Source organism: Lynx rufus, unplaced genomic scaffold, assembly GCF_022079265.1.
Source record: "Lynx rufus isolate CCGP_SWC_20201006 ecotype Redwood Valley unplaced genomic scaffold, mLynRuf1.p SCAF_1, whole genome shotgun sequence".
NCBI classification, from domain to species: domain Eukaryota; kingdom Metazoa; phylum Chordata; class Mammalia; order Carnivora; family Felidae; genus Lynx; species Lynx rufus.
In genome coordinates this window covers 81,982,898-82,004,625 of record NW_025814823.1, presented here as the reverse complement: position 1 = coordinate 82,004,625, position 21,728 = coordinate 81,982,898, and the positions used below count along the sequence as shown (strand labels likewise).

The 21,728-nt window shown below is 51.8% G+C and overlaps 1 protein-coding gene across 2 annotated transcripts in view; it reads right to left on the bottom strand.

The window, feature by feature from the left end:
- The window catches only part of ATP11A (ATPase phospholipid transporting 11A), a 117,802-nt gene extending 114,763 nt beyond the window's left edge, over positions 1-3,039 (bottom strand). For both annotated transcript variants that reach the window (XM_047081826.1, XM_047081831.1), the window contains exon 1: positions 2,964-3,039. In XM_047081826.1, coding sequence (XP_046937782.1) covers positions 2,964-3,002 — 39 coding nt within the window. In that variant the 5' untranslated portion in view covers positions 3,003-3,039. The remainder of the gene's footprint in view (positions 1-2,963) is intronic.
- Between the last annotated feature and the right edge of the window lie 18,689 nt (positions 3,040-21,728).

The following is a 21,728-nucleotide window of genomic DNA, read 5'->3' as shown; positions in this document are numbered from 1 at the left end:
CATGAACCAACTTCATGGACAGATGTGGACCGTGGACTCTGCACATGGCCTGCGGTATCCTGGGGCACCAGTGACCTCCCGTGCAGCCCGTGCCCCACTGACGGCGCTGACTGGCGTCAACCAACAGAGGGCTTCTCCCTCCCTCCGTGCCAACCCGGCCTGCCGGGACCCAACTGTGTTAACAGCCGTTGGTGACAAATGTCCTGAGCATTTCCTGAGAGCCAGGCACCGCTCTCAGCTCCTGCCCTGTATCACCTCACACACACAGTCCTGACGACAGCCCCCTGAACGGGAGCCAGGACTGTTCTCAGATGAGAGAACCTCTCCCCAAGGTTACAGCGCTCACGCAGCAGGCCAGCCAGGTTCACATTCAAGCAGGTGCCCACGGAAGCTGAGGTGACCCGCCAGGCTACGCTGGTTCCCCCAGAACTGAAACCCTGGCCTGAACCCGGGCTTCCCAGCTCGCGTGTCTAAAGAGGAAATGACACTAGCTTTCCATCCACTTTTTAAATTAAAAAAAAAAAAATTTTTTTTTAAGTAGGCCAAACTACCTCATGACACACACATCACGGTACATAAACACCGTGCTATTTGTAAACACAAATAATCTGTGCACAACTTACATCCATCCACACAACCGGTCGTTCGTGCTCTGGAGTGTCCGTGGCCTGACCCAGGACAGACTTCTCCCAGTCATTTGCCTGTTCTCTCTCTCCCCCTGGAATTTGCCAGAATAAAGTATCGGTAGCAATGTTTTCCAAGAGGTTACCTTTTGGCAACCCTCACACCTCAGAAGGGGCTTAAAAGTTTTCTCTGTCCTAGAAACTCTGACCATGTGGACACTGGAAGAGAACAGGGTATATACAGGCTTTTGTTCATTCTTATAAAATAAGTCACATAAGGAAACCACAGGGACGTAAGCGTTCAATCCCAGGCTCCTCTTCCTCTAGCAAAAGAAAATATAATTTGGTCCTACATATTAAAGATAACCAAGAAAACAGATTGTGTTTCTGGAAAAACTCAAACTAGTTTAATAGCATCAAAATGACTTTAATATAGAAATGAATAGTCTTATACGCGAATACGGTGAAATAGTCAAACGATCAGACTGGAAGAAAAAAAAAAAAAGACGTGGAATTGAGAAACACAAATAACAGTAGCCCCTAACTTGCGTTCCAGGGACATCACCAGATAACGCACAGGCTGGGAAAGTTCACTAAGGAAGATGCCACTTAGGTTTGAGGGAAGATGTCATTTCATAAGCCTAACAACACAGCAAAAGGGAATTTTAATATGCAAACTACATGAAAATGTATAGAAGTTGATACAAGCTGAAACAGCTGAGGGCCTGGAGGAAAGGACAGAGCAAATGCTGGACATGTGTCCACCCCATTCCCGGGAGAAGGGTCAGGAACTGAGAGGTCAGATCCATCCTTGGGGGCCTCCAGCCTCAGGGTCAGAGGAGAGACACCCACACCTCTGGCAACTCTCCTGCGGGCGGCCCGTTCCCCACACAGCGAAACCCTCCTTTTTGTTACTTTGATCACAAAATGTGAAGAGTTGGAAGGGAATGAAAATTAACTGAAAAGCTGTAAGCACTTTTCAGGCAAATACTAGTTCCACCCTTTTCTCCTTTTCCCTTTGAGCAAACAAAGGCCGGAAAAGGCCTTGTGAATGGGACCGCACCTCCTGGACACAGGAGTAACACAGAACATCCTTGCCCGGCGATGCATTTCTCTGACACACCTTGTCACCTGCAGTTGCTGTGACTCAGGTTTCCAGAACTTACCCCAGTGGAGAAACAAATTTACCACTCACATCAGATATTTACCACTCACATCAGAACAGGGACTTTGGGGGAAATCATATGAGCTCCAGATCCCAAGTCTGGCCCTGCCCTTCCCAAAGTCTGGGTGACTCTCACTCAACCCGCTCAACCACTCAACCGTAAGGCCCTGAGACCTGCCCCAGGGAACAAGTGCCTGAGGAAGGTGGCCGGGAGTTCCCTGGACTCTGGAGCCTCCCGGTTAGTGATCAACTCGGAGTTAGTGACCTGGCGATCCCGGAGATGAAAAGAGACAACTGATCTCTGCCAGAGTGTCCTACTCAAAGGCAGCTCATAAAGATGAAAAGTCTGCCCGAGGTAATTCCTATAGCGAAGTGCCCATAATGATGCCCTCAATCCTCAGGGAGAGCGACTCCTCAGACCTGTGCCCCAGCGCGGACGTCAGCCACTGGGGAACAAGGAGCCTTTTGTGGAGACAGTGGCAGGAAACACCACCCTCCGGACAGTTTTCCTTCCCTTGTGCACACACACCCCCTTCATACCGGTGCCAGGGACTACAGCCGCGCGCGGTGTCCCCTCGCTCTGATGTAAAACAGAACCTGCTCTCCCCTCCGAGCCTCCCCTGACCCCAACACCCGGTCACCAGCGAGTGTGGACTCCAGAGGAAGCCCACAACACCCGGGCGCCGATCTGATTGGTTACTTTCGGGGGGGAGGGGGATAAGATGCCAAACTTCACTTCTGGATTCCCCCGGTGGTGTTACAAACACGAACCAAAGTCCCTGCCTTTCTGGAGTGTGACTCTCCCATCTCTGAGTCCCCGTGCGGGCGCGACAGGCAAAGCCGAACGGGAGTCCCTTCCCAGCCCCGGGCCGCGCGCAAACCTACCAAGGTCTCCCCGGGGCAGCCCCGTCCCCTCCGGACTCCAGGGAGCGCGCGGCGGCGGGGCGGAGCAGGTGCAAGCCCGGGCCGGGCCGTCGCAAGCCCGAGGTGCACCCTCGGCAAGCCGCGCCCGGCCGCAGCGGGGTACCCAGGGCCCGTCCCACCCACCCCCGCGGGGTCCCCGAGGCTCGCACCCCCCGAACCCCGCGGGGTCTCCAGGGCCCGTCCCACCCTCCGGCCGCGGCGGGGTCCCCAGAGCCCGCACCCCCCACACCCCCGCGGCGGGCGGCACTCACGTATCTGTGCACCAGCGTCCGCACCAGGCTGCAGTCCATGGCTCCTCCGGCCGCGCCCGCCGCGCTCAGCGCCCCCGCGCCCGGCTCGGCGCGCCCATGGGCCCGGGCCCGAGTGCGGCCGCGCGCCCCCGACCCGGTCACGGCCTGGGCGCGCCGGGCGGAGCGGGAGGCGGCCGCGGCCCCTCCGCGCTCATGCCCGGCCCGGCCCGGGGTGGCGGCTCGGGGCCCGGGGTGCCGGCGGGGGGCTGCGGGCCGGGAGCGAGGAGGCGCGGACCGTGTGCTCCGCTCCTGCGCCCGCCGCTCCTCTGCTCCGCTCGGCGCCGCTCGGCTCCTCCTCTCCCCGCTCGGCGCCGCTCGGCGCCCCGGCTCCTCCCCTCCCGCCCCTGCCCCCCGCCCGCCGCCCCTCTCGGCCCTGCCTCCGGCCGCCCGGCCCCGGCGCGCGCGTCACGAGCGCGAGTGAGCATGCGCCCCGCGGCCCCCGCCCCGCGCCCCCACCCCCGCGCCCCGTGCGCGCGCGCGCGCGAGCGGCCGTGGCCCGCCCTCCGCGTGCCCGTGCCCGGCCCGCCCCCAGGGCGCGGGCTTCCCGAGGGCCCCCGGGGCGGAGGCCGGAGGCGGGAGGCCGGCGGGCGGGGACGACTCCCTGTTGCTTCCGCCTCCCGGGGCCCGCCCTGCGGCCGGGCCGCGGGGACCGTGCCCCTTGGGGAGCCTCGGACCCGCGGCCCGGCTCCTCACCCCACCTCCCACCCCCTACCCCCCACCCCCCTCACGCTCCCAAACTTCTGTCTCCCTCGGGAAGGCCCGATAGCGGCGCGGGACCCGCCAGACGGGCCTGCGTCGCGCCCTGGTGCTGGGCCCGTCGCCACGCGTGGCCGCTCCTGGTTTGCAGGTGCCACACGAGGCCGAGTCGTGCCTCAGGTGGCTGCCCAGCTTCGCTCAGCTTTTGTGCGCTGGGGTGAAGGTGAGCATCGGGCCTGCCTCGTGGGATCCCTCCCCTCTGAAACTCCTTCCCTCCCTAGCCCTCGCCTCCTGGTCTTAGGTCTCCAGAGTCGTGACGGTGGAAACCCTGACCGTCCGGCGGGGGCGGGGGCGAGGGGCTGGAATCCTTGAACCTGTTACACCAGCTGCCAGCCCCACGGTGACGCCCTCTCCCGGTTTGGCTGGTCCGGCTCCTGCCCCCCCCCCCACCAGTCCCCTCCCGGAGGCAGGACACCAGGAGGCCAAGCCTGACCCCAGGGAAGGCAGCCTGACCCCAGGGAAGGCAACCCGGCCTCCAGGTCCCCCTGCAGCGCCCCTGGTGCCTGCTGTCTCTGAACCAGACAGAACTGCCCCCTGGAACCAACACCAGAGAACGTTTGTTTTTCCCTCTCCAGCTCCATAGTCAGCCTGGCTTTAACTGATATCCCTCACTCTGTCTTCTCTTCCTGCTGCCCCTCGGTCACCACTCAGGAAATCTGGGGGGCAGCGGCTGTAGGGGCAGCACCCCTGCCCTGGGAGGCGTGCAGGGGTGTGAACGTCCTCCCGGCTGGTGGTGGAAGAGAAGCCTGGTTGTGCACCTGCTGGCCCAGGTGCAGATGGGTAGAAATGAGAACAGCTTCAGGGTGATAGTGACTAAACTACCCCGGATTCTGAACTACTTTCCTGCAGAAAAACACTCCAGGTTTTGGTCAACTAACACGTCGATTCTCCACATTGCAGGCAAATCTACTCTGTCCTTCTGTCCTGCCCTGTGCCCAGGAGGCCAGTGGCTGTCTTCACTGGACCTTCACCAACAGGACAGCCTGCTTCGGGTTGAAGTCGAGAGCCTGGGTGTGCCCTCCTCCCCTCCCGCCTGGCCTCTACCGGGACCGTGTCTGTGTCCCTCTGTGAGGACAGGGCTTGTAGGCCTTCCTGTTCAGTTGTGACAACTGGTGTCAGGCTCCAAGAACGACTCCCTGCCTCTTTAGGCTGCGGTGCTGTCCCTGGACAGCAGCACCCCTGGCTGGGTCACAGAACCGTGACGGTGCCACGGCAAATGTCTCTCCTTCACACCGTCTCCTAAGTCTCTCAAGCCCCCTGCTTCCTGCCAGGACCTTGATGGCTGAGCCAGATTTTGACTAGCCTTCTGCCTTGCAAACAGTGACATTTGGATGGAGGGTGTGCGAGCACAAGCAGACGTCTTGCAGGGCTGCTGGCAAAGGCTGCCCGTCTCTCAGGAGGGTCTGTTTTAGTCAACGGTGCAGACACATGCCCTCTGTCCTGGCTGGTGGAAACCCATCCTGCTCCAGGGCCCTGTCCCTGCATGCCGAGGGGCAAACCCCGGGTCCTATCAGCCATTCCTCGCGGTGACTGCTTTAAAACAAGTCAAAGCCAATGAGTCCTGCTGTGGGGGAAACGGCTGCTCACTCTTAAAAAGGCACATAAAGAGGAAGCCCTCCTCACATCTGGCCGGGTCCCATGTCTGGGACCGGGCCCCCCTCATGTCTGGCCAGGTCCCACATCCAGGACAGGAGGTCACTTGAGGAACTTCGTCACCGTGGGGATGACAGCACGGGAAGATGGGAGGAAGCATGGGTCCCCGATGACACCATTGGGCCATTAACCAATCCTCCTGCAGCTGTGAGCATCTTAATTTAAAACCTATGGAAACAGATCAGTTAGGACTCTATAAAAGGAACAGAAAATCCAAGTCCCCTGTGAACCAGTTACCTCTGTACGACAAATCTCTACAAACTTGGGGGCTTTGACAATAAGTGTTTATTTCTTAGGACCCCGTGGTTTGGTGGGATGGCTCCTTGGTGCTGACAGGGACTGTTCGTGCACCTGCATTCTCTGGGGGACTCCACTGGGCCTGGAAGGTTCTGGAAGGTTCAGGGGCTTCAGTCATGTCCAGTGTCTCAGCCTGGGGGATGAAAAGCTGGGAGCGGGCTGACTTCTGTTGCTCCACACGGTTTCTCATCAGTCTAGCCTCTGCTTCCTTACGCGGCAGCTGGAAACCGAGAGGGCCAAAGTAGACGTTATACAGCCCCTGAAAGCCGGGACACTGCTTCTGCCACATTCTCTCAGGGAAAGTAGGTTCCAAAGCTGGCCCAGATCCAAGGAGAGGAGTAGACTAGATTTCACATCTTGGTTGGAGGAGGGCCTGGCGGCATGAGAGGAGAGAACTGTGTGTGGTCATCTTGGAAATTGTCTGCACAGACCGACTTAAAGAGTTGTGGGAAGTGTTGCCAGGATCACAGCCAGTCCCTAGTGAAATGGCGGCGGGAATATGTGTCTCTCCGTTCCCACTGGGGAGAGAGAATCTTAGACTCTGACTGGGTCGGCTAAGTGCACATCCCTGGATGGTAGAATGCTGGTAGATGGTCGGCATAGGCCTGGATTTAGTGCAGATCCTTGACTGCTGACTGGCGAGCACCCGAGGAGAATGGAGGGATCTTACTCATCGTCAGGTCATGGAGACCCCCGCCGCCAACCCCCACAGCATGGCTACCTCACCACGGCAAGTGCTGTCTGGTGAGAGCGGGGACAAAGCAGGAGGCAAACTCCAGAACTGAAGTCAAACTGCGGGTTCACCTCTGGATGCTCACCCACACCTGTGCACGGACTCGCGAACACCTGCTGTGCGTCCCTCCCCTCCACCTTGGAGATGCCTCCGATGGTAACCAGGGGTCTTGGGTTCATTGACTTCTGAGTGAGAAAAACTTTGGGGAAATAAGAAGGGGGGGTGACGAAAAAGTGGAACCTTCCAGGAAAGATGGTTCAGAACTGTTACCTTTCTCTCCAACGACAAAGCTGAAGCCCAAACTGACTACTGAAGACACGGGACAGGGAAGGATGAGCTATTGATGTGTTCTGTTTTTGTGTGAGGAAGGACAGGCACCCTGCGTTGGGGGGTTCGGCCTCCTTGGTGAGCAGCCTTGCCCCTCCAAGCTGCTGGAACATTCTGTACCCCTCTCTCAGGCCACTGTCCCTGCAGGGCCAGATGGTGTGGGCTCTGTCTTCCCACGGATTGGTCCTGGGATTCCCCGGTGGCAAAAAGCCACAGGCTCACTCTAGCCTCCCTCATCCCTTTTGTCTGGAATCTTCTGCGGCAACCCTGCTTCGTCCCACAAACCTGCTCCTCCTTTGTAGTCACACCCTCATCCCCTATACCTTCCTCAGCTCCCTCTGTTACTAGTTTCTCTACTAGTACTTTTAAAGGCACCAACTCAGCATAACTTAGTTATTTGTCGAAAAGCCCTGGTTGCCAATTAAAATCACCCAGGGATATATACATATTTTTAACAGAGATTCCTTGCGACCCCTCCCTCCCCCCAGTCCTGACTCTTTGATTCTATCGGTCTGGAGTGGGGTCCCAGCATCAGTGTTTTTTAAAAGCTCCGAGACCCGGCAAGTTGGAGATCCGCTGGTCTGAACGTCTGTCTGCCTGCGATGCCCTCTATTACTGGTCCTGTTGTCCTCCCCAGGGCATAGCACGGTCCCTTGTACATGATAGGTGCTCAGTAAAAGTGAAAAAGTGAATGTCCCTACACTGCTATTTCAGCCACGAGCACTCATGGAGCAGGATAAAGGGAGGGTACGAGGTTCCAGCACAGGTAGAGAAAACACCTGTGCGCTTAGACCAGGCAGTACGCGAGGGGGTGCTGTGGAGAGTGAGGTCCTGGGTTCAACTGTGACTGAGGTCACCTACTCCGCCAGACTCGCCATCCCTTTCTCCAGGAATGTGGTGATGATACAGGGTCCGGTGTCCCCGCACCTGGGAGGAGCCAGTGAGGAAGTGACTCCTGAGAGTCGGTCAGTACACAGGTATCCGAAATGGAATAAGTTACCTTCGTTATCATTCTTAATCCAGAATATGTGACTAGTATGAGTGCCAATCGCAAAGAATTATCAAGATTTCATCTTCTGGGCAACGCTGGTGTGAGCTCTGCCGTGAAAACCATCACCGAGTCCTGGGACTCCTGTGCTCACCAGGTCTGGCTGCGGGGTCCCCACGCTCGCCCATCCTCAGACACCACCCACTTTCTGACTCCTGTCCTTGACAGGTTTGTCTCCACTGTCGCTCTGTGCCTTTTTCTTCTTAGGCTTTCTTCCTTCAGGTGTGCAGACACGGCTGGGGAGTGAGCCCTAGAGGCTTTGCTCGGGTCTCCAGGCCCTGCCCCTCCGCCGTGCTCAGTGCACCACCACGGAGACCCCGCTTCAACGCCTGCTGGGGCTGCCATGCCAGGGGGTCGCCTGTCCCAAAGTGAGCCTGATCTCAGTATGTTTGCTTCTTAGTTCCCCGTTTCTCCCAGTTATCTTTCAGTGAGAAAATACATAAAAGGAAAAGATGCTAAGAATTATTTTCTCTTTCCTGATTTCTTTTCCACACTCCCTGCACCCCTGCCCCTTGTTTTTTTTTTTTTTTCTAAAGATATCAATTATTTTAATTCCAGTTTCCTTTCAGGAAAAAAAAAAAAAGCTAAGTTCTGTGGAGCTTGAAATTACCAAGAAAGTCATGAAAATAATTTGTCGTCCTCATTTATTTGAACAGAAGCTTAAAGATGCTGCTGATGACAGAAGTAAAATCAAGGGCTTTGAGATTGGAGCTGGACAATAATTCAGGTGGAGCGTCACTCAGAGCAGCTGCCCCGTCCAGGCGCTTTGCCGGCACAGGACAGCGTGTCGCCGCGCCTTTATTTGTGGGCATGTTCCAGAAAACAGGGAAAGTGCTTTTTCTTGTCCCTCTCTCTCTGTAAAGAGAAAGATGAAATGGTTTTCCTTAAGGTATCAATTCCCTATCATAATCTACAAGAATATTTCATCAGTTTTAACTGGAGGTGATCTGATTTTAATCAAAGAGCCAAAAGTGAAAAATGTACATATGCATATATGTAATTTAATAGTTTTGAAGACATCATTCTGAGTAAAATAAGCTCGACACGAGAGAACCCATCGTGTATGACCCCACCTTGAGAAGTCTTACTCAAAGAGGCAGAAAGAGAAAGAGTTGTTCCAGGGGCCGAGGGGGTGGGTGGGGGAGTTGAGTTTCGGTCAGGAGGTGGGGTGGGGTGGGAAGCACAGAGATGTGGGCAAAGGGCCTTGGGCCTTGGGCTCTGCCCGTAGAGGCTAATTCCCCCCACTCTCCCCCCAGCTCTCCACTTCTCTGGGCTTCCTCACCCCCCTGCTAGCGATGATGGGACGGGGCTGGTGCTTTGGGAAGTCAAAGATACAAAAGGGTGACCCATGGTGGGTCCCCAGCCTGGGGGCACAATCGAATGCTCAGGTCAGCATCAGGGAGCTGAGAGGACGAGGCTAAATGTCACGATTTGTGTAATTTGACCCATACTAGAGGCTTTCAGCAAGTGTCATCCTTCTTTCCTCTCTACTTGGTCCCCTCCAGGGGATGCATGGCCTTATTCCCCAGCTTGCTGCATCCAGGGAGGAGACCCTAAGGAGCCCCAGCACATTCCCTGGTGAGTCCAGGTTGCGGCAACTGGGAGCCCTGCCCTGCCTCACAGCCTGGGCGCCTGCCCCCTTACCACCAGTGTTGCCCCAGGCCCCTCCACTCGTGACCTCTGTACCATCACATGACCTGGCCAACCAGTTGGGGCCTCCTCAGGTCCACCACAGTGGTCCTCGAGTGGGAGAAGGGTAAGCGTGTGTGTGTCTGAGAGGCTGACCCCCTGGCCGAGAGCCGCTGCCCAGAACAAAGCAGGACACCTCTGGCCAGCACTCCCAACAAGGTCAAGATGTATGTGTGTCCAGGGCTGTCTGCAGAGGGGAGAGTCCTCACACCGAAACAGTGGTCACACCGTCTCTGCCTCAGACCCGAGTGTCCTGTGGGGAAAGTGCTGGGCTGGGTCCAAAACAGCGTGCACCTGGAACAGAAGAGGAAAGGCAAAGATCAGTTGGTTTCCATCCGTGTAACCTGGTGGACGCGCGTCAGGTTTGTTTTCTGTGTTGCAATAAAACTTTGCTTATGTGAAAAATGCATTTTACTTTTAATCAATGACGTGCATTTGCATGGCTTTAAAATTAAGAGCTACCTGGGCTATGACAATAACCAGACACCTCAGCTTGAAACCCTTTCCTGCAGAGAATCACCTATAACCTTGGCTTTTTCTTCCTTGATTGCTTCCGTATTTGTAAAAATGTGCTTATGCTGTATTATTTTTTACCTTGGAAGCTATTGATTGATTTCTTCCTAGAGGAGACCAAGTGTTTACCTCTTTTCTACTGCTGCGAACACCTCCCTCTCCCCCCCCCCACCACTGCCTACCCCCACGGTTTAGGACATCCTCGTTGGGTCAGTATTCTGCATATTAACGCTACGTGCTATTCTGCATGAGCAGACATTGCCGTGTGCCTCCATGGCACGGACGCCCCACGGCTGTGTTCTCACTACAGGTCTTTTCCTGCACAAACTTTCTTCCTTGATGGTCACCACTCCTTCCTTCCCTTCATTTTCTTGATCTTCTATGTACAGTAAAACCTTGGTTTGTGAGCATAACTCGTTCTCGAAACATGCTTGTAATCCAAAGCACTAGTGGGTCAAAGCGAATTTCAAGAATCGTTGGCTCAGTTGTGATCATGTGACGTCGCTCGTTTATCTAGTTAAAATTTATGAGAAACGTTTGCTCATCTTGCAGAACCCTCGCAGAACAAGTTACTCGCAATCCAGGGTTTTACTTATTTGCCGCTGATCACAGCCAGCTCTGACAATGTTGCAAAACTGTCCGTGTAAGCACACACATCCGGTTCTCACCCAGAGATGCTCTCCTGCAGCCACCTGGCGCCCTGTGCTGGCCCCACGGTGGCCTCCCTTCACCTGTCCTGGGAATGCCGTCCACCGCTTGTCTGGATCCCGTACCTCCTTTCGTGTTGTGTCTCTTTATTTTGGTGGAATATATTCTCCAGTAGCTTCCTGGTAACAGTGCATGGAAAGTAAATGTCCAAAACAAGTTTTTTCTCTGATATAATACCTAATGGGTGATTTGGCTGAGTACAGAGTCGTAGGTAGGAAATGCTGGTTTAAAACATGTCCAAAGTGATCTTGGAACCACGGTCCACTTTGTCTATAACCTCACCGAGAAGTTTCCTGCACTGGTGAATGCCGCTGTGACTTACCCGAAGCCTCGACTGGCCACGTTTGGGCACTATGCCAAGGTTGGGCTGGTTCCTCCAACCCCTGCTGAGATCCCTACAGCTACTCAGAGCTTGAAAGAAATAGTCAAGAGTCCTCAAACTGGTAGCTTCAAACAGTTCACGTTTAAGGAAACTATGCTGAGCGGTTTGGTGGCCGCCGAGGGGTGGATGTGGTTTTATGTCGGCAAGATCACAGGCAAGTGATTGGCATCATTGGCTATAATAAAGACCAATCTTTAACATCTGTTCATATTTGGTTTATTATTCGAGTGTTCTTGGACCATAGGTGATCAGAGTGGAATTTGAATAAAGTACGATGATGTATCCAAAAAAAAGGTTGAAAGTAGAAGACGATGGTGGCAGAGTCTTTAGTCTTTCCAAATCCCAGCCTTAAAACAGAGTGGCCACATAGCCAAACAAAAACCCATGGATCACATTCACAACAGAACTGAGTGCCGAGGTACCCCGTGAGCCCCAAAATATGAGTGTGTGTTCGAGTAGATGCTATGAAGGGAGGGTCTCGCAACTTGGCAGATCAGCTCCTTAAAAAAATCAAGCAAACAGCATGTGGCAGTTTCTTAGAATGATTTCGTACTTGGGGAACCTTATTTTAACTAAAAGCACTCACTACAAATAATAAGTATAGTTAGTTTTAACCAGGGAGTTTTCTTTTTTTTTTTAATTTTTTTTAACGTTTATTTATTTTTGAGACAGAGAGAGACAGAGCATGAACGGGGGAGGGGCAGAGAGAGAGGGAGACACAGAATTAGAAGCAGGCTCCAGGCTCTGAGCCATCAGCCCAGAGCCCGATGTGGGGCTCGAACTCACGGACCGTGAGATCGTGACCTGAGCTGAAGTCGGATGTGCAACCAACTGAGCCACCCAGGCGCCCCCAGGGAGTTTTCATTATAAATTATTTTCTAAGAGTTGTCTCCCATTTTTCAATCTAAGGTATAAATGGAGACAGGCTACCAATTTGGGACTGAAATGATCAATTTCTGGCCTAACAGAGCAGGAAGCAGACTGTGTGGCTCTGTTGGTGTGACGTCTCTTAGGAAAAGGAAGTCCTTGAAGAATCTGCATCCAGAGAGGCTGTGAGGATGGATGTTTTCTTCCATCTGCTTTGGAAGCCTTCAGAGAATGACCCAGAACTCCAGGATCCTGAGCAAACCCCTCCAAGGTCCTGCTGGCTGGACTAAAGACTCAAATTGACATGAGACATTAACAGGAGAAAATCAAATTTAATGGGCGTGTGTATGAGGAATGCACACAGACCTGGAAATTCTGAAGACAGTAGGGCAAACTGAGGTGTGTGTGTCATCGGGAATGCGAGGGTCTGGGGCCGCCGGAGAAAGGAACCCACCTCGCAGGGTGGAAAGAGGACAGATGTTTGGCAATTAGACGTCTGTCCTGCCGTACAGATGGCTCACCCGGATAACATTCATCTCTGCTAATAGCTCTTACTCTGGGAAAGGCCCCCTGTTTAGAGTCTCCCGTGGAGTTAAAGGAGGCTTGGAATTTTCTCCTGAGCCCACAGGGTCTCCGTTGCCCTCAGCTGGGATCTCGGTGCCACAGCGGTCCTGGGGTCGGCCTGCCCTCAGCCCTGCACCCTGAGGCTGTCCAGGAGCCTGAGGTGATGTCAGCCTTTATGATACCAGTAGATTATTTTTGCTCCCTCCCTGGTAAAATTAGAAACTTAATTAAAATGTCATCAAGTGAGGCCGCGAATTCCACATCCCGGATCTGAAATATGCACAATAGAACCTACCGCTTGCATTAGTTTCCGCCCTTTAAAACACTTTTCTCAGCTGCTCCAGGGGGACGTTTGCCGGGTGGGGAAGGCAACGTGGCGGAGAATGTCTTCCGTGCTGGTGACAAAGACACCCTTCACCTGCTAGGTCCCACGTGAGTCTCGGTGGGAACGTCACCCACACCCCATCCTTCACTGTCTCAGCAGATCTGAGACCTGCTGTCGCGTCTGCGGGATCGCCGGACTAGCTTCTGTGTCTCCCGTTTGGGCTCTGATTCTCCGTCGTTCAGAATTCCACCTAAAGTAAAAACGGAAAAAAAAAAAAAAAAAAAAAAGAACTTCTTGCTGTGTTTATCTTGAGGATTTGGGAACTGTGTGAGGACAGACCAGGGCCAGATGCAGCTGTGGGTACCACTGGCCTGTAACGAGGGTGGCTCAGAACCTCCGAGGCTTCTTGAACCCCAGCGACCAGAGGTCCCTCATCACACGTGTGTCTTCTGTCTCTGCCCTGCCTCCCCTTCCCTTCCTTCACCCTCTCTTCCCACCCCTCCTCACCCGCCTGCCATGGCTGCGAGCTGGGGATGGCTGTGTGGACCTCAGCTCATGGGGGAGAGAGGGGGGTTCCCTTGGCTCATCCTGATGGCCGCGGCAGGAGGATCAATACCGCCCAGAGTCCCTAATGGCAGAGAAAGGGACTGCTAATAGCTCTGTGGCGTCTTGGTCTAACGGAGTCTCACGTGGCTGCTGAGGGTCTATTTATAAACCTTATTGTTTGTTATATTACAATCATGGAGTCGTTTTACTTTTGTGAATTTTACAATAAAGAATTTGATCCTATCACCCAATTTATGGTTGACATATTCACAATTAAATATTAATTTGATTTCATTGCCTTTTTTTTAAGTTTATGTATTTTTGAGAGAGAATGCACACACACGCGCATGAGCAGGGGAGAGGCAGAGAGACGGGGAGAGAGAGGATCCCAAGCAGGCTCCGCCCTGTCCTCACAGAGCCCAACACAGGGCTGAATCGCACAGATTGTGAGATCCTGACCTGAGCTGAAATCAAGAGTCAGAAGCTTAACTGACTGAGGTGTCCAGGCACCCGGTCTCATTGTTTTTTATTGACCGAAACCCAACTCTTCAATTTCGTTCTCGCTGGCTCTCACACTCCGGCTGACCCCACGTATGTAGCCCTTTCTTGCTGTTACTGACTCCACCCCCTGGAACCGAACCCTCCCCTCCCTCCTGGGCGCTGGGCAACCCCCTCCCCCCTTGCAGAGCACAGATGGAACATTCCCCTCCTCAGGTATTTCTCCTTTCTGCAGGGTCGTGGGAGGCACAAGCCGCGTGTGCTCTCTGCAGTCCCGCAGGCGCTGGGCTTTCTCTCCAGGGACTATGTCGGTCATATAGCAAAGGGATTTTGCAGATGTAATTAGGGTCCCTAATCAGTTGACTGGAAGTTAGTCAAAAGGAGACTTTGCAGGTGGGCCTGGATGAAGGGCAGAAGTCAGACAGATTGGAAGCAGCAGGGACACTCCTGTTGGCCTTGAAGGGGCAGACTGCTGTGTTGCCGCAAGTGCCACATGGCAGGGGCAGCAGGCGCCCCCGCACCTGACAACAGTCCCCGGCCGGCAGGTGCAACAAACAGGGAGCTCGGTCCCTCAACCGCAAGGGACCGAGTCCAGCAGCCAGTGGCGAATGTGGAAGGCAGCTCTGAGCCTCAGCGGGAGCCCCGCCCCCGTCACACCTCGATGTCAAGGTCCCGAGACCCTGAGCAGAGGCCTCTGCTAACTGTCCTCGGACCCCTGGCCCACAGACACCGGGAGGTAAGTGTGTGCTGTTTGGGCGTCTGTGTCTGGGATAACATGTCTCACGGTGGCAGGGACCTGACGCAGGCACCGTGGCACCCCCTGTGTCTTCTCCCTGGCGGTGGCTTCGCAGGTACTTGGTCGTGCGCCACTCTCTGCATGGCTTCTGTGACATCCTTTAGCAAAGTGCATCCCTCTAGTTCTGGCAGCGGTGGTGCCTGGACAGTAACGAGCTGGGCACGTGGGAGCTGGGACGAAAGGCCTGCTGGAACAACAGGTCTCCTGGTGTTCTCCAGGCCTCCTCCCTCTGCCCTGCTCTGCCTCCCCCTGTCTGCAGAGGCCCAGCCCACATGCCTCCCTAGAGAGCCCACCGTAGGGCATGCAGCCAGTTTGGGGCTATGCCGCCCACTTCCCACCAGCCCTGTCCCTGCCTTGGGACATCCCACCCAGAGAGGTCTTGGACGCGAGACAGTTCCCAGCACTTGTGAGGTGCGACGTCATTCTCTACCGCGTTTCCCCCAGCGCCGGTGTGGGGGGACCACTCAGCGTGTGCTGAGCACAATGGGATCTCTGACCACAGGAGATCGGGGGGTAGCCTTTCCTCTCTCTGCTCCCCAGTGCAGCCGGGGGTGGTATTCAACCATCTCTGTGACTTTTCTCCTTGAACAAGCAGCCCAAAGGCAGAGGAAGTGTTTGCAGAAGGGGTTGCTGCTATTCCAGGCCTGCCTGTGGTGGGTCACCCAGCTCCCTGCGTCTGGTCTGTGCGGCCACCTTCTGAGCCTGGCCTTGCAGCCGCCCCGATTCTGTGAGCCCATGGCAATGGCTCTCCTTCACCCCTCGAGATGGAACGATTCCTGCCGAGACCCCTGGGGGAGGTCATCACTGGCTGTCTCTCCAGGAAGCAGCCATGGCTTTCACAGTGTAAAAATTAACGCCATAGCCAGACTGCTGGATTCAAATCCCGGTCTGCCGCTTGCTAACTCAAAACCGTGGAAGGTTGTGTGAGCTCCCTGGGTCTCGTCTGGGAAATGGGGAAATGACGATCCCTGCCTCATGGACTGCTGACAGGTTCCTGTCTTAACACGTGCGAAGCTCTTGTAGCAGTGCCGTTGTGTGTTTGTTGTTATTTCACCGTATTCTGTTTGACCCTGGACAATGTGATTCTATGCATTATCCTTGGTTCCCAAACCAAACTGTAGGTCCCTTGGGTCAGAAACTAATCTTATTTCCATATTTTAATTTTCCATTACCCCAGAGCACCAAGCATGGAAGGAGTTCATGCTACAGTGTCAAGGGACACACACCCACGGGTACTTCCCAACCGGAAGATCACTTCTGCCCCTGGATTGCAGGGTCTTATGGGGATGGGGGGGGTGTCTTTAGAAGATGGGGCCACCACAATAGACGCTGCGTGCAGACCTATTGTGTGTGCACACCTATCATGTGTGCACACTTATCAATCATGTGTGTGTGCACCTATCATGTGTGCACATCTATCATGTGTGTGCACCTACCATGTGTGTACATGCCTGTCATGTGTGTGCATCTATAGAGTGTGCATCTATCATGTGTGCACGCTTATCAATCATGTGTGTGCACCTATCAGTTGTGTGTGCACACCTATCATGTGCACACGCCTATCATGTGTGCACATCTATCAGTCGTGTGTGTGCACCTATCATGTGTGCACACCTATTAATCGTGTGCACACGCCTATCATGTGTGTGCACCTATCAGTCGTGTGTGCACATCTATCAATCGTGTGTGCACACCTATCGTGCATGCGTACCACACTTCATTTCAGAGAGAGGCTCTGGATTCTGACGACTCCAACCTGCATGTTTTCTCATTCCAGCAGGGAGTTCTCTGCCTCACTTCCTGCCACCAGGCCTCGGGGAAATAAAGTTTCCGCTCCTCCCCACAGCACAGGGACCCTTTAGGGGCAACATTTACCAAGTCATGTAGCTGGAGAGAAATTCAAAATGTTTAGCACACAATTATTGACATGGACAGCAGCTATAATGTCAGCATCAGATGGGCCAGAGTGTACTCACACTATCTACTCTGAATACAGGGCTTGTGGCCAGGACAAGGAAATTAAAGGATTCTAAGGTAATAAATGAATAACATGGTGAAATAGGTACATTGGAAAACAGTATTGGCTGACATGGCCCAAGAGTGGTTTGGGATGGGACAGAGATGGACTGGGACAGAGATGGGATGGGATCAGGTGGGTTGGGTTGGCTTGGGTTGGCTTGGGAGAGGGTGGGAGGGGGTGGGAGAGAAGAAGAGGGGAGGGGAGGTTTATCCACACCTGACATGAAATTCAGATTTCATGAAGTGGGTTAAAATTTTGGTGTCTTAAAAAAACTTGGTGTCTTTTCCTGTCACGCAACTTATTTGGGATAGAAACAAATAGTAATGCATTATTAACAAACCGGCAGACCACATAAAGCACAGATGGCTAGAATGTTAAGAGCTACATGCATTAATCATGAAGCATTTTTACTCTTTTGGTACTCACTTACATAATGACAGGACAACTTCTTACTTTTTCTGGTAAATTTACCCTTATGCTATAGATGAGGTGAAACTTGAGGTTTTCTGAGACAGAACTCTTAAATTCAAATCAATTTAATAAAATAAATACAACAAATGAAAATGTTTTTCTTTTAAGGTTCTGTCAAATGTCCCAATAAGCTTCTTTTTGTAAGGAACCAATTCAATAGATAAATAAATACACAAATTATACAATGATATAAAACAGGAACTGATGATAGTTTTGGTTGAATGCAATTCTACTCTGATAAAGATCGGTAAGATAAAGCCTATGGCATATTCTGAATAAGGACGACAAACAGATGGGTGTAAAAGCAAAGCAGTATGTTTAAATGTCTGAATCTGATGTTCTTGCTAAAGATACTGAAAAGCTATTACAAAAAGGTGAAATTCCAAGTTTTTATAGTATAAAGTCTAAAATAATGACCAGGCATTGGAAACTAACAGCATCATTTCGTTTATCCATATGTTCCTCTGTCCTCACATTTATTCATTCGACAACCACGTATGCAGAACCCCTGTGTGCCAGACGTTGCACCAGGGCCTGGGGCTGACATCAGGTAAGGACACACACAGCCCCTGGGCTCATCAAGTAGCCCAGTGGGGAGATGACAGCATCCACCTAATCTTCAAAACAAAGATGCGGTGAAAACCTGTGTTAAAGTTTCCAAAGGAGAGTGCAGTGTCCCGTGTGTCACCCTGGCCTGGAAGGACCCAGGAAGGTGCCCTGAGGACTGTGAACCAAGTTCTAAAAAGTCAATTCTGTTAATTGCAGGTTAGATAAGAAGTAGAGGGAAGAATCTGTCTCCTGAGAGACAGCGACTTGGGAAAACGTGGAAGTAACACTGATCTTTACAAACGTGTTTGCTGTGTGAACTACTGAGCTTTCTCTTAATAAAACAAAAGCAATAAATGTATCCACAAGATTCCTTGTGACGGATTCGGAGTAAATGGGAAGTCTTGGATTCTGACTCGTGTAGTTATTCAGTAGCCTCAGACCCTAATGATGGAACTGTCACCTGGGACTAGCTCAGGAAGAATGGAAAAGTGTCCTTTTCAAATATCCTCCCCCACTCTGATTTATAAACACCTGAACTTCCTAGGAATATTCATCATTGCTTAAAAATATCTTTCAATGGTAATGACAGTTATGATTTTTTTTAACTTTATTGATTTATTTTGAGAGAGACAGAGTCAGTGTGATCAGGGAAGGGGCAGAGAAAGAGGAAGAAAGAGAGAATCCACCATGTCCCTGCAGAGCCCGACGCAGGGCTCGAACCCATGAAACCGTGAGATCATGGCCTGAGCCAAAACCAAGAGTCAGATGCTTAACTGACTGAGCCACCCAGGCGCCCTGACAGTTGAGATTTAAAAAAAAATCTTTATTATATAAAATTTTAAACGTATGTAAAATTAGAGAAAAAGATAGCCATCAGCTGCCTTCAATAATGATCAATCCTGCATGGTGATCCACCTGTCTCCATGTGGGTTGTTCCTCAGAAACTTCAGAGAGTTAATTTTACTTCTTCTTTTCCGATATGGATACCTCTTTGTGTGTGTGTGTGTGTGTGTGTGTGTGTGTGCACGCGCACACACACACACGCTCGCCAACTACTGTGCTAGAAGCTATGCTACGAGGTTGAACACAAGTGGCAAGAGTGTCCTTGCCTGTTCTGCTCTCAGGGGACAGAGGATAGACTTTCACCAGCAGGGGTGATGTCAGCTGCAGGTTTTCACAGGGACCTTTGTCAAGTAGAGGCAGTTGCCTTCTATTCCTGGTTTGTTTCCCTTTTCTTTTCTTGCCTTGTCTTGCCTTGTCTTGTCTTGTCTTGTCTCGTCTTTCCCTTCTCTCCCTCCCCCTTCCTTCCTTCCTTCCTTCCTTCCTTCCTTCCTTCCATCATGAAAGGATACTGGATTTGGTCAAATGCCTTTTCTGTGTCAATTAAGATGACCGTGTGGTTTTTGTCTTTTACCATATTACAGTGCCGTATGACAATGCCCGGGGGGGCTCAGTCTGTTGAGGGTCCAACTCTTGACTTCAGGTCATGATCTCACAGTTGGTGAATTTAAGCCCTGCATCAGGCTCTGCACTGACAGTGTGGAACCTGCTTAGAATTCTCTTTCTCTGCTCCTTCCCCACTCTTTAAATAAATGAATAAACTTAAAAAAAAGTCTTAAAAAAATAAAGTGCTGTATTACATTGATTTTTGTACATTGAATCACTCTACATTCTTGGCATATGCCCCACTCATCACGGTACATGATCCTTCCTGTACGTTGCTGGGTTTGGTTGGCTGGTCTCTAGTTGAGGATTCTTGCATAAGGATCGATACGCCTCTGGTTTGTAGTTTTCGTGTGATCACAGCCTTAGCTGGCTTTGGTGTCAGAGTCATATTGGCTTCATGGAAGGAGTTAGGAAGTGTCTCTCTCTGTTCTTTTAGGAAGAGTTTGTGAAGGTCTGGTATTGATTCGTCTTTAGACGTTTGGTTGAACTCACCAGTGAAGCCATTTGAGCCTGAGCCTTTCTTTGCAGAAAAGGTTTTAATGACTAATTAAATCTCTTTAACTGTCCTAAGTATATTCAGATTTTCTGTCCCTTCTTGAGTCATTTTCAGTAGTTTGTTTTTCTAGGGCTGAGCTCATCTAGGTTATCTGATTTGTCGGCAGGAAGGTCTGTCTGCTATTGATTGAAGCGAACCCCTGACCGCTGTGTGTGGCCTCTTGGCCTCCTCTCCTTTCTCCCACTGGACGTCCTTTCCTTTGCCCCGTGTCCCTGTCCTTTGAATCCTCTCCTGCCTCAGTGCAGAGCTTGGCTCGGGGAGGGCACTGCTTGGTGGCTCAGACCTGGCGTCCAGATTCAGCGACATCACCTCTCAGGGGCCCCAGAACTAGAATGCGCAGGTCCCATGCCAGTCTGGACTTCTGCCGTCTGCCTCGCTGGGCCTCTAGGTCAGGACCACGGCCACTTTGGGCCTGTGTTCAAGGCCATCAGTGTCCCACTTCCTTCCCTCGTTGTTTGAAATGCAGATAGTGATACCTTGTGAGTTTTCTAGTTGTTGGGGATTTATTTTCACCTGCTCGCATTTTGCAGGTTGGCGAAAGACCTTGTCACTTGGTTTGTTGTAGATGTTGTCTGTGGGTCGGGGGGCGAGTTACTTTACTTCCTTGAGCCACAGCTTCCTTCCTGTAAAGTGGGGAAATACGTAAAGATAAGGTGGCTGTGAGAAATGCCTATGCATGTGAGAAATGTCTATGCAATATCCCTGTGGAAGGGACTTCATAAATAACCCTTCACCAGCCTCTCCTTTAATGCAGCTTCAACTTTGCATAATTAAATTCCTACTTAATTTACAAACTGAGTGTAAGGTATTTTTGAATAAACTAGAAGGATGCATAGATACGAATTAAGTTTAAAATTCCAAAGCAGTGGGGTGGGCGCCTGGGTGACTTGGTTCAGCGTCCGACTTCAGTTCAGGTCATGATCTTACAGTCTGTGAATTCGAGCCCCGCGTCAGGCTCTGTGCTGACAGCTCAGGGCCTGGAGCCTGGTTCGGATTCTGTCTCCCTCTCTCTCTGCCCCTCCCCAACTCACGCTCTGTCTTTTTCTGTCTCTCAAAAATAAATAAACATTAAAAAGAAAAGAAAAAAAATGCAAGCCTAGAAACATATTTTACCAGCTGATATGTGGTGTCATTCTGGTATAATCTGAGACAGCATTAAGTACATCCACTGGCTTAGTTTTAGGGTACAAAAAGTAGAGATCAAATTTTTAAATTGGAGCTATAAATATTTAACTCTGACAAATTATCCATTAGTTTTTTAATAATAGAAGTAAATCAATTAAATTTGTATTACATAAGCTAGTGATTATTTTTCTTCAGTGAGTTTTGTTTATATTGACTACCTGACCAGCTATGATAAATTGTTGTAATAGTTTCTTAAGGAACCAAAAATCACACTTTAATCTTCATTATGATGGTATTGATCAAACCTGATTTTGAGCGTCCTCCAAGCTTCAAAAAGGCATACGTATGGTGTGGTTACTTTTCAAAGGTGCTCCTGGGTTGGGGGAAGAAAAAACCATACAGAATAGCTAATAGGTAAAGTAATATTGGCTAAACTCATACACAAAACAATGACCGAGCTTAACTGGAATAAAGGAAGAAACGTAAGCGGTTTTCCTGGGTCAGATTTCTTGAAAACTTTCACGTTCTCACTAGGACAATATCAGGCTCTGTTCTCTGCGGGAAGTCAGGCTCCTGCTGGCATATCCTGTTTTAGAAAATCACTAAATGCATTAAGCAGAGACCTCGAGAGGACAGTATGTAGCTCACGTCAGTGGTTGTCACCTGGGGCCCTGTCTCTCTGCCAGGGGACATCTGACAATACCTGGAGACATTTCCAATCCTTGTGACTGGGGATAGGGCGCTCCTGGCTTGGGGTGTGCCCCCGAATGCCCTAAGATGCACAGGGCAGCCCCCACAGCAAAACATTACCCGGTCCGAAATGCCAGTAATGTTGAGGCTGAGAAACCCCGGCTCAC